Source organism: Gigantopelta aegis, chromosome 4 (genome assembly GCF_016097555.1).
Source record: "Gigantopelta aegis isolate Gae_Host chromosome 4, Gae_host_genome, whole genome shotgun sequence".
Classification (NCBI taxonomy): domain Eukaryota; kingdom Metazoa; phylum Mollusca; class Gastropoda; order Neomphalida; family Peltospiridae; genus Gigantopelta; species Gigantopelta aegis.
In genome coordinates, this window is record NC_054702.1 from 101,008,482 (window position 1) to 101,026,571 (window position 18,090).

The window sequence follows — 18,090 nt, forward strand, 5'->3', positions numbered from 1 at the left end:
TAGTGTCTAGCCACGGAACATTTTGTTCAGTATATCATTTTGCAATTTGCTGCACAAGTTTCAGGGATTTGCTACACAATTAACATTAAATACTAGTTGCTAATCAATTTTCAAACTGATAGCAAATGTTAATCAACATTTTAAAAACAAAATGTTCCCTGCTACCATGACTATTCAATGCTTTGTCTAAAGTGCCAGAAAAGAAACCTGATGCCACCTCATATGTTAATCTTAGCAATTACGGTATATGCCCCTTCTCACAGACAGAACAGCACATACAATTGCCCATGATGTACCAACTTTAAGGCACTGTCGACTGAGGACAACTGATCCTAGCATCTCTCTTTATACACATCTCTTACACACCTGTAAAACACTGTGCTTTACAAAGTTTCATTTGATGATACAGTTGTACAGTGATTTCCAAGAGGATGTCAAAAAATGTGCATGCATCCAAAGAGATAAGTTTGTACTCGCTTAGGCAACTAAACTCTTACAAATCTGAGAGTGACCAAAGGCTTGTATTCATGGCAATGCATATTTTTGCAATACCAGTACTAAATTTTACTGAACATACATACTATGATTTCATGTATAATTCATTTCACAATATAAGTCATAAGACTATGACCATTTTTGTTTGTAGAAATAAAATCTAACACCTTCCTTTAAAATCACCAAAAAACCCTCATACAACATACCACAGAAATTATATGCACATTATAAAGTTAAAGTAATTAAATGTGGAGTTTTTAAAAATTTAATAACACCACTAGACCACATTGATTAATTATCGGCTATTGGATGTCAAACATTTGGTAATTTTGACACGTCAGAAAAAACCTGCTAAATTAATCCTAATACAGCAAGGGATCCTTCATATGCACTTTCCCACAGACAGGAAAGCACATACCATGACCTTTGACCAGTTGTAGTGCACTGGTTGGAACGAGAAAAACCCTCAATCAGTTGAATGAATCCACCGAGGTGGTTTGATTCTGCAAGGCAAGCACTCCAAGCGAACACTCAATTAACTGAACTATATTCTGTCCCATGCACATTATGAACAAATAGCTATGAAAATGTAATGTAATTTTGCAACAGTTTACGGTTAATAAATCAACATATATTTAACATGTGGTATTTTCACCCCCTCTGGCAACATCACCAGTGAAGTTAATATGGCAGACATCAACGAATTCATTTGCAAATACGTACAAAAATAGGAATATTTTAAACTCCAAAATAATGTTAACTAATGGAAAGAACATAATTCTACGCTATTTGGAGTATGATAAATTCATTATCAACAATGGCAACATGCATAGAGTAACAAGTTCATCATAATATCATCTTACTAAGTAAAACAAATTAACTGTCAGTTGAAATGTCAAAATCAGCCGTTTGGTTTTAGTGTGTTAATCTACACATGATTTCATACATAAATAGACATACCAATGGAGCTTTTAATCTCTCCCCAATTGTTTCACAGGCTACTTTACTTGTCTAGATAGTTATTGTCTTATGCAATTTAGCATATCCATTGCATTTCATAATTTAAGTGCAAGCCTGTACTTTTATCATTTGTTTTACTTTAGAACCGATATCACACGGATTTAAACAATACAGGTAGTTTTCAATATAACTCTCATGTAACATATATTAAATACATGTTGTAATTCTATGATGATTTAGATATGTATACAAACTTTCAGTAAGAGCTTAGTGGTATAAACATATCTCTTCACCATCTTTGACATCCTCTCGGAAATTACCGTACAATATATTGGAAAACCACACTTTCTGTAGGACACCATTTCACAGGTGTGCCTTAGGCAAACACTGCCAACGAGCTACATCCTGTCCAGTTTTAGAGTTAAATGTATTATATATAGCATATGCTTATTAGACACAACCAGATTCAACCAGTACACATATTCATTATAGTAGGTTTATAAGTACATCCATATACACTATATGTACAGTGCATGTATTCACTATGTGTAGTATGTACAGTGCATGTATTCACTATGTGTAGTATGTACAGTGCATGTATTCACTATGTGTAGTATGTACAGTGCATGTATTCACTATGGACAGGCGTGGATCCAGAATTTTGTAAGGGTGGGTGGAGTCACAAAATTATAAAGTTTGAGAATGGGGTGCTCTCTGGAAAATTTCAAGTACAGATGCTCAGATGTTTTTCAGTACAATTTAGTGCTGTATATTGTGGATGATTTTTTCAGTAATTAAAATGGGCACTTCAGGCGGACCTCCTTTTAATCATCCAGTGATGGACATGATTATATTAACAGTACCTAAGTGTACCATGACACAATGAAGGAAGGGAGGAAATGTTTTATTTAACGACACACTCAACACATTTTATTTAGTTATATGGCATCACACATATAGTTAAGGACCACACAGATATTGAGAGAGGAAACCCACTGTTGCCACTTCATGAGCTACTCTTTTTGATTAGCTGCAAGGGATCTTTTATATACCAGTCGTGGAGCACTGGCTGGAATGAGAAATAGCACAATGGGATGTCATAATGAGGAAAAATGTTAAGTTTTTTTTTTTTTTTTTTACGACACCACCAGAGCATATTCATTTATTAATCATCGACTACTGGATGTTAAACATTTGATAATCTGACATAGTCTTAGAGAGGAAACCTGCTACATTTTTCCTTTAGTAGCAAGGGATCTTTTATATGCACTATTCCATAGACAGGATAGCACATACCATGGACTACATTTCTGCTATTTTGTTTTTGTCTCCCGAATCAACTGTACATCAGTCTCAGAGAAAACCTAGTACATTTTTCCATTAGTAGTAGCAGATCTTTTATATACACAATCCCACAGACGGGATAGCACAGACCGTGGTGCCTGCTGTTACTACATTTATGCTATTTTGCTTTAATCTTATGTTTTAGCAAATACAACACTTTTTGTATATTAATCACTGATGGAATAAATTTGTTTTTAAATGTTACCAAACATAATATACAATGTTTTCATTAGAAGTGAATTGCGGTTCTTGAACTGCTTCTGCCACCACCTCCTACTTTCCATGCTTATTATACACCTTCTGCCTTCTGTTGATATAGCTGCCTTCTATTTTCAAAGATAATACATATACTAATATATGCAAGTAAAAAAGTTAAAATACCCTTCAACCCCCACCCCCAAACTGGATATGAGCAAGACTTTTGTTGTACTAGTACATGTATGTACATACATGAAAATTGTGAGATATCCCTATTCTTAGTGTGCTTAACTATAGTATAACTGACCTAGCATTTGCATGCTGTTGTCTGAGAAACAGTTCAAAGAATGTTACATAAACCTAATTAATATTATTAACCATTGCAGATGAGACAAAAAAAATCAGCTGGTATAAAAGTACAACTGAGATATACCTGCTTGCATAAATCAATAAACCTATTTGCCAGGAATATTTTATTATATAGGTGAATATTCATCAATATCTGATACCTTGATACATGTTTATCAATATTGTATGTCCCGACACGCACCTACCGAAATGGTCAGATATGGTCCCATATGTTACAAGGCTGAAATGTGCACTGTGAGGAGATCATAACTGGATCACAACTAGTGAAACTGCATAAAACTGGGTGAAGCACCAGACACAGGTCACTAGCTGAATTAGCAATTGAAACTGGTCTACTCTGTTGTTAGCGAAACCACTCTGTACATTCACATACAAACAGGTGGCAGCAATATAAAGCCCTTACAACATTACAGACTATGGGAACAATTCCAGACACTTAATCCCAGGCTGTGCCCACAGTAAGCATGCTTGAACCCTTAAGATATAAGCACCTTAATACCTAACAAATAAACAAAAACTGACTATAATAACAGGACTTTAGATTGCACCGAATTTAAGGCAATGAAAGTTGTGCCCAATATATACTCTGTCAAAAATGAAACGCATAGGCGAAATATTTATGGAATTCTCTCTTTAATACAAAGTGGCATAATATCGTTATTTATGATCATATCACAGTAAAATTTGATATGAGTATGTGACAATGTTCTTGCTATGGACTGATGGCAGTGGAGGCGTTTTCATCACCAAACAGCGTCACACGAGGGCGCTGAAATCAGTACCTTGTGTGGTCACCAGCAGCAGCAATCACTGCACGACACTTCCTTGGCATAGACTGAATGAGTCTCTGAATCCAGGCAAGTGGAATCCTAGCCCATTCTTCCTGCAGTGCATGTGACAGTTGCGAAAGCATCAGGCTCTGGGTAACCCTGGCGTACACGTCTGTCCAGTTCATCCCATAGATGTTCAATGGGGTTGAGATCTGATGATCTTGATGGCCATGACAGCACATTAATGTACTTATTCTGTAGGAAATCCATTGTTACACGTGCTGTATGTGGCCTGGCATTGTCCTGCTAAAAGAGTTCTCTGTCGATCCAAAATGGGAAGCATCTGATGGCGAAGAATTTCATCCCGGTAGTGTACAGCTGTCAGATTGTCTTGTACGAACACAAGTTCACTTCTGCCGGTGTATTAGATGGCTCCCCATATTATGACACTCCCTCCACTGAATCTGTCAACTTGGGCGACGCATTTGTTGGCAAAACGTTCATTGCGGCATCTGTAAACACGTTGTCGTCCATCACGTCGCTGTAGAAGGAAATGACTCGTTGCTGAACCATACTCACTGCCAGTTTCCCAAGTTCTACCCCTGTACATTCGTGCACCAGCGAACACATAAATGTTGATGTTGACATCACAGGACAGGGCCAATATACGGTCTCCTAGCCTGTAAACCAGCATCTCGAAGTCGGTTCCGAATGGTTTGTGCAGACACCCTTCTCAAACCAGGTATGCGTTCAGCAGTGTTCATTGCTATGGCAGTTCGGTGACGCAAGTGCAAAACCCGGATGTAGCGATCTTGTGCTGCAGTTGTTATGCGAGGGTCTCCACTTCTGGGCCAGTCTTCAGCTGATTGAAACTGCTGGTACCTGTCCCAGACACATGAAGTGGTGCTCTGATGGATGTTCATGTGGCGTGCGACTGCCGACTGCGATTCACCTAACTGGAAGCAGCCTATTGCAATGTTTCGATTCGGCAGGCTTAGTCTTGGCATCTTGTAACTCGTCTATGTAGCAATGGAAATGAGGCATCATTGCGAGCATTGCAGCTTTAAATATTACCCCAATCTTTTCCCCGAGTTTCATGTGCATTCGCCAAAATCTGACCATTCCACACCGATTTCCTGCAATTGTCGCACAACATGCCACAACGTGCGTTAAATTTGTTTTAGGGTGCATTTAGGCATGCTGTCTCATTCCAAGAACATTAACAAACATAGTCATTCAGCAACATTGTACAAAAAAAACAATATTTTGTAAAATCAAACACTTTTCTTCTTTCCCTATCACCTATGTGTTTCTTTTTTGACAGAGTATAATTATACCCAAATAAAGTACAAACATGCAGACCGTAAAAACATTTAATCTCAAAACCACTAAAATATTAAGCTTTAATTAGATTAAAATAACTTGAAATGCATTTCTCAACATCCACAAGTCTTCAGCAGCTGTTACTAATATTACTGTACTAAAAAGATCTTGCTTTACTCAGAAGCCTGTTATGCTCTCAAAAAGTGAGATCTAAAGCATTGAATAAACACAATAGAATAGTATAGTTTAATTCAATTACACGTGCATGCATTTATATTTAAGTGGGAAAATAGTGTCCCATGCCAGGTATATCAAAGGCCATGATATGTGCTGTTCTATCTGTGGGAAAGTGCATATAAACGATCCTTTGCCGATAATGGAAAAAAGTAGTGGGTTTTCTCAAAGTCTCTATGTAAAAATTATCAAATATTTAACATCCAACATATGACTCTCAGTCGATAGAGCGGAGTGCTTGGGTTGCATGATCGAACCGGGTTTTTTCTGTCCAAACCAGTGCCCTATGACTGGTATATCAAAGACTGTGGTATGTGCTGTCCTGTTCATTGGAAAGTGCATAAAAGATACTTTGCTGCTAATGGAAAACTGTAGTGGGGTTTCCTCTGAACCCTATGCATCAGCATTACTGACCGCATTCAATAGCCAATACTAAATGTGCTCAAGTGGTATCATGGAACAAAATAACACTTCATTTTTTTAATATTAAAAGTCGAAATTATGTTGCTCTTCAAAGAGTTTCTAAATGCTATGTGCACCAATTTAATGCCAAACAATTCAGAATGCACAAGACTTTTGGAAAGAAATTTGCTTGGCATGCATATATGAATTCACCAATTCAAACTTCAAAGACAATTTTCTCAGTTCTGGTTTGTAACTCTCAGATCTTAACTTTTTATTTTGGGTTAACTTGGAATGCCAGCTGCTTGCTTGACACTTTTCTGAGGTTTGATGGGTTGAATATTGATCGACCCTGGTCAAGTTGGGGATGGGGTATTCTTATTTCAGTGACTGGTACATGTATCAGAAACTGTTGATCAAAAAGCACATATACACTAGGAGTAGTCAATGTGGCATGCAACAGGTTTACTTTCTCATCAAATAACTGTACTTTAAAATGTGCTCAGATAGCTGCAGGTGGTTGGACGTAGCCCAGTGGTAACGTGTTCGCTTGATGCGCGGTCGGTCTAGGATCGATACCCGCCGGTGGACTCATTGGGCTATTTCTCATTCCAGCCAGTTCTCCACAACTGGTGTAACTAAGACCGTGGTATGTACTATCCTGTGTGTGGGATAGTGCATATAAAAAGATCCCTTGCTGTTAATCGAAAAGAGTAGTCCATGAAGTGGCGACAGTGGGTTTCCTCTCTCAATGTCTGTGTAGTCTTTAACCATATGTCTGATGCCATATATCCGTAAATAAAATGTGTTCAGTGCGTCGTTAAATAAAACAGTTCCTTCCTTCCTTCCTTCAGATAGCTGCAAATCTTAACTCTTGATTTTGGGTTATCTCAGTGTGCCAGCTGTTTGCTCCACACGTTTCCAAGGTGGGATGGCTTGTAGGAATGATCAACCCTTATCAACTTGGGGGGTCTCATTTCAAATACTGGTGCATATATCAGCTGTCAAACAAAGAGTGCATATTCAATAGAAGTAGCCAATGTAGCAGGTTTTCTTTCTCATCAAATAACTGTACTTTAAAATGAGCTCAGGTGTCATTTAAAAAAAAATATTTTCTTTTCCTTTCCAATATGATTAATGCTGGTGTCAGAATTTATACCAAGAGAACATCTCTAAAAGAGTGTAAAACTATTTACCCAGCTCTATTTAAACAGAAAGGGAAGAAATCAGTTCTCAAAAACAGCATTGCATGTCAGGCTTTCCGCCAGAAAATAATTTGAGGGTACATAATAATAAAAACAAAACAGATCATAATTACCACAACAAATATTTTGAAAATGTACATTGCATTTTATATACTTTGACAAATTTTAAATAGCAGCAACTTATTATAAATGTTTTAAAAGTTATAAAAATGTATCCATTAATTTCCATGATTTTAGGGTTTGTAATTTTACCCTTGCTAACTTTTGGCAGAAACCCTGCATGTAGGATGTTTTCAGACCTGTCAACCCTCTTGGATTCCGTGGGAGTCTCTCAGTACTTGATCAAACCTCCCTATAACTTGCGCAGGAGAAAAATCCTCCCGGTAAATAACATTTTTGTACACACTCATAAAAAAAAATTGATTTTTTTTTTTCATTTCGTCTTATTTCCATGCTTCTTTCCAGCTGAGGTTCAAGCACAGTGTCCTATGCACACACCTGAGGAAAAGAAGGTGTAGCGGTCTTATAACTACCCACTGAGTCGTTAAAACTCGCTCTGGGTGGGAGGTGGTACCGGGCTGCGAACCCTGTACCTACCAGCCTGATGGCTTAACCACGACAACTCCGAGGCCAGTAATTTGATCTACTTTCGCTATAACATAAGGGATGTAACTGCCTTTTTTTTTTATTCAGAAAACTTCAGCTAATTTCGGTTTCTGACAATGTAACAGGCTGAATTGTTCTGATTGTTTGCCAAAATGAGAATTGTGGGTTATATTGTTAAAAAAGCACATGGAGTTTATAAAATTGTACAACTGAACAGACATAGAAAGAAAGTATTGACTTAATGTGCACCCTGCATTAACCACAAATGATGATGTAACGTGACCTGTAAGTGTAATACCATAAATATACAAATTAATTATTAAATTTCTTGGAATGTGTACTTAACATTTTTGGATAACAGTTATTATTTAAAATATGTATTAAATCATAATAATATTTAAACCTTAAAAAATATAAATAAATATATATATATATATATATATATATATATATATATATATATATATATATATATATATATATATATATATATATATATATATATTTTTTTTTTTTAAATTAATTAATTTTTATCTAAAAAAAATTATGCCAAGAGCTTAGGTTGACAAGTATACATTATGTTGTGTTCATATAACTTATATAACACACACCTCCTGCTTTCTCTTGACTAAAGGTTGACATGTCTGTGTTTTAGTAACTGACTTAACATTGGTGGCATACTGCAGAGAAAAATGGCCACATCCAGGGAGTGTTCAACAAATGTTTGAGAATATGCTCTCTCCGGGAGACACTCTAAAAGCACCAAGGCAGAACTTAAATCAGGGCTAGTTTAACCAAAAGTTCTACCATCTGCAAGTACAACTTGCATGCATATATATATATATGTATGTATGTATGTATGTATGTATGTATGTATGTATGTATGTATGTATGTATGTATGTATGTATGTATGTATGTATGTATTGATGTATGAATATCTATATATTGTATTTATGTCGAGGTTGACTATTACATACATAGATATTAACGCACTGGTGCAGGGGATAATTAAATCCTTTCTGGCCTCACAAATTGTCCCATGGCTTTGCTGGGACTCGAACCTGTGGCACTGATTCGCAAATTGCAAGACTAACCACGATACACTCTGAGCTATCGAAGCTTCCATAAAAAGGAAGTTCTTTAACTCAACCATATGCATGGGGCCTACAATCTACGCGGTCAATCCCGCTTACGTGCATGAAACAGTGGGCAGACCTGGCACTGGATAGCATGTATTGATGTATGAATATCTATATACTGTATGTATGTTGAGGTTGACTATTACATACATAGATATTAATGCACGGGATAATTAAATCCTTTCTGGCCTCACAAATTGTCCCATGCTGTTGCTGGGACTCGAACCTGTGGCACCGATTCGCCTGCAAATTGCAAGACTAACCACGATATGTATGTATGTATGTATATATGTATATGTATATGTATATGTATATGTATATGTATATGTATATGTATATGTATATGTATATGTATATGTATATATATATATATATATATATTATCAATATACAATGCACTCATAAATAAGTTTTAATCTCACAAAAGATCGATATAGTTCAAGTCTTTCAGTTTGCTCCAAACATATACATTTTTTGTTTACATGTAAAGCTCATGTTTATCATACAGAATTAAGCAAAATACAGATGCATGTACAACATTTATATTATCAGTTATTCTCTGCTTAACTTTGACAGACAATGAAATAACTTACATTTGTGCAAATTGGTGAACTGAAGGAAAAGTGGTCTGGTTTACACAATTCTTGTCGCAACATTTACAGATGTTCAAAGACGTCATGAATGATTAACCAATGAGAAATCGGTCACTTGTTGGTAGAACTGATAGTTTTTACTACATCCTGCATTTCCATCTCGGTACTGACTTTCAACTGTGCTAAGTGGTTTTAAAAACAACTGTTTTGGCTTTACTAAACTTAGTATCCTTTGTGCACAAAAACCAAAACACGCACAAACAACTGTAATAAATGTGTAATATACAGTATATTACTGTCGTTAATAATAAACAGATCTGTTATATTGTTGCCAAAGCCGTGGAAAAAACACAAATTTCACATATAATTTATACAACATACACATACATGTATGCATTCAAAAACAAGAGAAAAGGTTACATTAAAACACAATGTAATTTAGGAGATACACATGTAGGAATTTTTCATTAAATATATATTTTTTAAAATAGAAATTTACTGTTGAGAGAGACATTTATTTCACCAGATTGCTTTAGAAAGACGAGGATAAACAGATTTTAAGTAGGTTTTTTTTCATAGGCTCTTTTTGTTAGTGTTTACCACTGCATTTAAATAAGTCAAGGATTATTATTCAGCATATTTCTGGTTATTCTCTTAGACAACTGGGCAAGTACAGGCATCAAAATATGCACAGTGTCTGATAACTTTTGTACAGGTTACCACACAGTACGAGCCTGATAACCTATAGGTTATGACACATTTATATCAAGTTTACAATTCTCATTACCATCCTTTCACAAATATGCTGATACATTGTTACTTATTCATTTAACTGTTTTCACTGTATTGATACCTGTGTGTGTGTGTGTGTGTGTGTGTAATTAATATTTTAAAAGTACACAACTGATAAAAATTTTGGTTGTGGTTTTTCTGCAAAAAAGGAATTTTGGGGAATGGTACTATGTAACTGAATGCTACCACAGTCAACAGGGAACCTGCACTACAAAGAAAATGGGTTTAGGATTAGGCTTTAGAAAATCATACAATAATGATAAGAGTAATTAATTTTGTCAAATTAATTTTACAGGTCGGTATTTTTTATATATATATAATTCTGCACAAAATATTATATTTAAGTTTTAAAAGATGAAAGAAATAAAAGATATCTTTTGTCAAATATATCATATAGAAACTTACCACTGGATATATATAGAATACTAAACGAGCTTGCCTGTCATACCATTTTTATGAAACGAGTGAACAGTTTTGGTATCTAACGAGCAAAAGCGAGTCAGATACCAACACTGTTCACGAGTTTCATAAAAATGGTATGACAGGCAAGCTAGTTTAGTATTTTATTTATTACAAACCAACTGCAAACAAGCCGCATCGCAGAAGTAAACAGATGTTGAGACCTGCTACAGGTTATTTTTCTAAGAATTGGGTCAGCAAGTGATCTACGTCACACATAAACATAAACGACGTCATAGTGAGCAACACGACGTCATCAATGTACAGTTTAGATTTTGGCGCGAAGCTTGCATTAATAATTGTTAGTTAATGTTTTTAAATTCACAATAATGACTGAATTGTAGATCAGACCAGCAAAGATTGAGCTGAGTGAATGGGATTGACTAGATGTGACGCTGACATTTTATACATAGGGCCGTAAAAAAGTAGCATGTCGACAACATCGTTTTGGCTTGGTACACAGTGGGTCTAAATATAACGGCCTATCTTATCGCAATTTCGTAATGGTACACTTTTAAACTACATTATTTTGTACAAACACGGTTAGATACGTTAATAACATCTGAACGAAACATTTTCAACAGCAGTTTTGCACTGAAATGTTTTCTAGCGTTCAGGAAAAAGATGTGTCATGCACCCAGTTTATCTTATTGCAGGGAGATATAAAGTGACGTCATTCCAATATCGACGTCATTCAAAAAAAAAAATTACCCTGTCAGTCTGCGCGTGCCAATATTCCACTAGTTAGATATTGAGTAATTGTTATGACATGAGTAATATCTTACACTGGTGTGTAATAAACAGAGATTATTATACAAGCTTGTGTGTCATACTGATTTTATGAAACAAGTGTCAGGATTATTGTATTGCCTGAGCAAGAGCAAGGGTAATACATGAATCCTGACATGAGTTTCGTAAAATCAGTATGACTCACACGCGGTGTAATAATTTCTTTATTATCTACATTATTATTGTTGTTTTCTTTATGAATAACAAGACCCAACTCAAAATGGTTCAGCCACAACTAGAAGGAGCCAACGAAATGACGTCATATTTCAAATGCACACTCTGAACTTGGACTGGAGAAGCAATGTCATGTTATGACGTTGCTTCCCAAAATTATGCCATTACACTTGTTATTACATGTGTGCTTCATATGATTATTATTAACTCGGTTATGTTGAACCATATGGATAATAAAGCTATATTTATTGTGTACGAAGCCAAAACGGGTCAGAAAAGTGATTGCCATCGACCGTAATGACTTCACGTCACCATCTCACATTAATATTACGTCACATAATACCAACTATGTAATGTTAAATGCAATGAATTAATGAATGAATGAATGTTTAACGACACCCCAGCACGAAAAATACATCGGAAATTGGGTGTCAAACTATGGTAAATGTAAACACAATGTGATGATCAACATCAATATAAAAATTCAACAGTTAAATTAAAACACAGTGTAAAGGACTGTGCAAAAATACAAATATCACAGATATATAATATTAAAATTTAGAATAAAACTCAGTATCACATAAAAACTGCAATAAAAGTTCTGGATGGAATTGAAATGATTCCATCACATTTCTTTGTGAGTTGCTGTTAAATGCTTACACTCCACCAAAATGTGTTGCACAGTCAGAAGACACTGACAGTGCTCACACTGAGGTGGAGGATCTTTCTTTAAGATAAATGAATGGGTCAAGTAAGTATGACCGATGCGGACACGACACAAGACTATTTCATCCTTCCTGCACTGTCTATAAGAGGACTGCCACTCTCCCAAGACTAGCTTGATAGCATGAAGCTTGTTCGCAACCTCACCGTCCCAATCACATTGCCAAGTCGAAAAGATAAATTGGTTGATACAATATCTAAAATCAGTATACGGTACACCAACCCTGGCATGAGGCAAATCCAAAGCAGACTTGGCAGCAAAATCTGCCTTTTCATTACCCCTGATGCCAGCGTGACATATTAAATGCAAGCACGTGATATCCCATATATACTCTTCAAAAGAAGAAACGCAAAACCACATTGTCGTAACATTTGGAGAATTGATTTAATTATTGAATGGTGAGTCCGATAATTACCAAATGTTGCAGGATTGTTCACAATTCACTCTAGTCCATTGTGAGTAAGTGATAGGACACACCACCAAGGTCAAGGTCATCTGGAGTCAATACCGGGTGTGGCCTCCGCGTGTGTTGACAACTGCCTGGCACCGCCTGCCCATTGAAGCAACCAGAGTACGGATGACGTCCCGGGGGATGGTGGCCCACTCGGCCTGCAAGGCTGCTGCCAGCTCGGGCAGGGTCTGGGGCTGTGGTTGTCGCTGTCGGAGGCGTCGGTCCAACTCGTCCCATAGATGCTCAATTGGGTTCAAATCCGGTGATGTTGATGGCCAAGGAAGGACATTAATGTTGTTGTTCTGTAGGAAAGCCGTTGTGAGACGTGCTGTGTGAGGCCTGGCGTTGTCATGTTGGAACACTGCGTTGGCGTTGGCCATAACTGGAACGATGTGTGGCCGGAGGATCTGGTCAATGTAGCCCTGTGCATTCAGGTTGCCCTGCACATGGACCAGGTCAGTTCTGCCAGTGTGTGAGATGGCTGCCCACACCATGACCACTACCCCCGCCGAATCTGTCCACTTCCTGCACGCAGTTTGCCGCATAACGTTCACCACGACGCCTATACACGCGACATCTTCCATCATGACGTCGGAGCAGAAATCGGGACTCGTCACTGAACCACACCTGTCTCCATCGCAGTTGAGGCCATTGTCGATGAATCTGGCACCACTGCAGTCGGAGTCGACGGTGTTGTGGTGTTAAGATGACACCTCGAACTGGACGTCTGGCACGAATTCCTACCTCACGTAGGCGGTTCCGTACGGTCTGGTCGGATATCCTGCGCAAACCTGGTATTGCTGCGGCTGTGGAGGTGGCAGTAGTCAATCGTTCCCGAAGGTGGCGTACCCGGATGTAGCGGTCCTGCCCGGGGGTAGTGACCCGCGGTCGACCGGATCTAGGGAGGTCACGTGTTGATCCATGTTGCTGGTAACGGTCCCACAGTCTGGAGATGGTGCTTGGGGACACATGGAATGCCCTGGCAACGGCCGTTCTGGATTCGCCTGCGTCTAGTCGGCCGATGGCATTGTTTCTCTGCGGTTCACTGAGACGTGGCATGTCCTGGATTGTCAACTGTCGGCCAGATACAGAGGCCAGGCAAGCGAACACCTTGCACTTTTATACTGTTGGTGTTCATGTTGCACGTGCAGACAACGTTTGCACGTGGCTGCGTTTTTGCGAATATTCACATTTTGGAACTTTATTGTACAGTAGCTGCGTTTTATCGAATGTAACCGTGGGAATGTGTTTGGGACATGCAATGACCTTATATTCACAAAGCATGAACCGGTAGGAAACATAAAATCGGAGTTATAACCCATTTGTACCCTTTTGCGTTTCTTTTTTTGAAGAGTATATAATATATTATTATATACAGTCAAACTTCGATAACTCGATCTCGAAGGAGACGAGGAAATAGTTTGAGTTTTAGGGAGTTCGAGTTTTCGAAATTAATATCTATTAGAGTTCAAATTTGAAACTGCATTGCAGATGGTTGCAGCATTACAGCTGGTTGAATTCGCTAAAATATTGTAAGAAACGTGCACTTCGCTGCCTACCTCTAAATACTATGCATCCCTAGTTGAAACGCTAATTAATACATCAATCACCTCAACCCGCGCCACCCCATCTCACCCCAGCTGTTGGCATCTTTGATGCCTGTGGTACATTTATTATGCGTATATTGTAAAAGTAAGTTAATAAAACAAAAAGATAACCCAGATGAATTTCAAATATATACTTAGGCATATAGGCTGCATGTATTTATTCACAGAAAAAAAGAAGGCATTTACATACATATATAAATAACAGAAAGTAATGTTGACGTATTTTACAGATGTCAAAACATGGCGGAACGTAACTAACAAACAAAACAATGAATGCCGAATACTAGTAACTCTTTCTCCAATCTGGCCACCAACCCCCATTTCTGGGCCCAACGCAAGATTGCTTGGACGATAAAAAAGCAGACCTTTTTAAAACCGATCTGGCAAACCCCACGTTATCGGGGCCCTCCCCAGATTGCTCGATCTGTGATGTATAAATTTTTAACATAACTAAATGACTGGTAATTAATAAACATTAACTGATATATAAATAGAAAAGCTAAAGTCTGGCACGATTCAAGCCTTTGAGAACAAAAACAAACAGCGCTAACAATTATTACAAATGCTCTTTGAAGTTCACCAGACTGTGTCTGTAATTAAGTATTACGTAGCAAGGCTCGTCACCACGGATGAACACCGACTACCAAATACAGGATCATTTCGTTCCGCTTAGTCGGCGATCTATTATTCTGTAATTATCACCTTAATCCTCGACAGCCAAGGTCACCCAAGACAGGCGCACCTCGCTTGACCGACATGATTGAAATAGATTTGTCTTTAAAATACTATCAGCATCAAGTTTTAGAGCTGCATACTCTTATTAAATTTTTATGGCCGGACCAAAAAATTAGGTCGAGAGATCGAGTTTATGAAGTTTGAGTTTTCGAAGGTTGTTATTACTAGTTTGGATAGCAACTTGGCCGGGACTGTCGCCTCAGATCAAGAGATTGAAGTCTTCGAGAGATTGAAGGTGGAGTGATCGAAGTTGGACTGTATTATAATATTTTTTAAAAGGGAAGTTACTTTTCAACAACCACTAACAATGGGTCTAGTGTAGCATAACAAATGCTTTTAAAGTTGGTACCTTTGATTCACATACACACAAATACCACCCCACCCACTCGTGGCTGAGCACGTATGTGAGCGATATCGCCAATTGTTTTAAAATTAAAATTATTCACATCTTCAAGGGGTAGGGTAGGGTGGCGGGGGTGGGGTCGAGTTATGTTCTCAAGGGAAATATATTGAAAAAAAATCCCTTTGATTAGGGAAGGGGGTTTCACCTCCCGAATCCCCACCCCACCTCCCTGCACATGCGCATGAAATGATATTATGATTGAAAGTTCATGTAAATAGGAGTAATCATACGTTTATCAACATGAATTGGGCATCTAATTCTATAAAGGGTTCTGTATGGTGATGTGTGTGTGTGTGTGTGTGTACGTGCGTGTGTGCGTGCGTGTATTGGTCACACATTTGGTTGGTGTCGAGCTAAGCTCCTGGTTTTTTTGTTGGGTTTTTTCCTTGCCAAGACATTTTGATGATCAAGTTAAACAACAAAATATGCAACTGAATGGCACATGCATGCAGGATTTGTTAGTACTGTTGCTATATAACGGGAGTATAATCTGACATTAAATTTTCATTTGGGGTAACAGCTCTTTCATCTGAGTTGCAGTTAGTTTTTTTCAGTTTGGATAGTAGGCCTATGTCGGACTATTTTAAGCAAGTCAATACAAGAAGACTATAAAGGCACTATGATACCTAATTAACATAAAGCAAAATTATATTGGGCCGAGTTCAGCCAGACTAAGCAGAAAAACGTATGTTACACTGGTTTATGCGCTTCACATTAGCGAAACATTTGCTGGCTGACCTTGTTCCACAATCACATGATCACACATACTGGTGGATCCATGATGCGGTCTCCTGCAGTGTAGGCTCCTGGGTTGTTGTTGATGGAAGTTGTAATGCAAATAAATTTTAAAACAAAACTTCCAAGAAATATGGTCAGGTCAGGTCAGGTCATAGGGTTTTACGTGCACATTCAGAACAAGCTGTTGTAGCGCACGCCTGTCTAGGCCCTACTACTTCAGCGTGACCGGTGCCGGTGCGGCAGATTATGAGATAGATTATGGTTAACTTTATTTAAATCAACTATTAAATGCCAGAAAAAAAGCACCTTTTGTGACTTAAGATTTACAAAATTTTCCGGTGCGAGAGGGGGCGAACCCCTCTCGAACTCCCCCCCCCCCCCGTGGACTTCGTCCACTTATTTGTGGACAATTCTGCCAACCTGGTCGCATAAAAGATGGAGAACACTGAATGTCAGATATCAATATCAGATATATTAAATTATAAAAAAAGTGATTTCAGGGGGTCGAACCCCCCCCCCCCCCCCCCCCCCCCCCCATGTACGCCACAAAGTTTATTTCATCCCTCTTGCATTGCTACAGAGGACTGCCACCCAGGCTAGTTTTATCAATAAATTATATACAACAGCACCAGCAGTTCTACCTTTATTCTCTCTGTGCTGCATTATTTATTTTACTTCAGAGACAGTGCAAGTCAAGATGCAGATCTTGGCTGTTCTAGCATTTTGTCTTCACTCCTGTATTAAAAACGAGATTTAATCTCCATACGATTTAACGGTAATTTGTAAAGAGACATTTTTATTTATACTGGATTTCTTTTTTCAAAAAATGTTACTTGAGTTGGTATAGGTTTAAAATTTCTTTTGGTGTCATGCACTAAAAAGTAGTTCAAAGGCCAGCGCCCCCCACCCCGTCCCTCCCTCCACTAACAAGTGTCACGACTGACACAGTTTCACAATCAGCTGACTGAGATCGCCGAAAAGTGTTAACTTATCAACGCTTTTTTAAGTGCAAGGTAGAATTAGTAAATCAATCCAAACGCAAACAAAAAGACATTAAACTAAACAAGGTGGCCTGCATGTAGATTTGGTCTATCACAGTACACACACGTTACAATCGCACTGCCTTGTTTACTGAATAGAGTTCCCCGGAGATTGATTACGGACGCAACAACACACAGCCTCGCAGCGTTCTAAAAAAAAAACCTATGGCTGCCTTACCATCTTTGAGTTCCAGGGTGACGATATCCGGCGCCGTCGACGACGCGCATGCTACTGCAGCGTCCATCGTGGATGCTGCTGCAAATTGTCTGCTTTTTGCACAAAAATTGAGATCCCAAAATCTTTAATGCAGTCACTTTTGCTCCCTTCCCAAGATGCACACGGTTGCTCTGCTAACGGAAGTGCCGAGGGGATTTATTTTTAGTTACGAAACACGTGTAAGTGTTTACATTCTGGATTTCTCTCTCCCCTCTGCTATTTGAGAACCATATAGTGCATACACACACTCGCACGCACAGGCACACGCAAGAATGCATGTATATATAGTAAAGCAAATGGAAAGAGGACAACAACGGGAATG

General features: G+C 38.1%; 1 protein-coding gene across 1 annotated transcript in view; it reads right to left on the reverse strand.

The window, feature by feature from the left end:
- LOC121371595 (ribosomal protein S6 kinase alpha-5-like) overlaps nucleotides 1-17,864 on the reverse strand; it is a 56,636-nt gene extending 38,772 nt beyond the window's left edge. The window contains exon 1 of the mRNA XM_041497600.1: nucleotides 17,730-17,864. Coding sequence (XP_041353534.1) covers nucleotides 17,730-17,796 — 67 coding nt within the window. The 5' untranslated portion in view covers nucleotides 17,797-17,864. The remainder of the gene's footprint in view (nucleotides 1-17,729) is intronic.
- Between the last annotated feature and the right edge of the window lie 226 nt (nucleotides 17,865-18,090).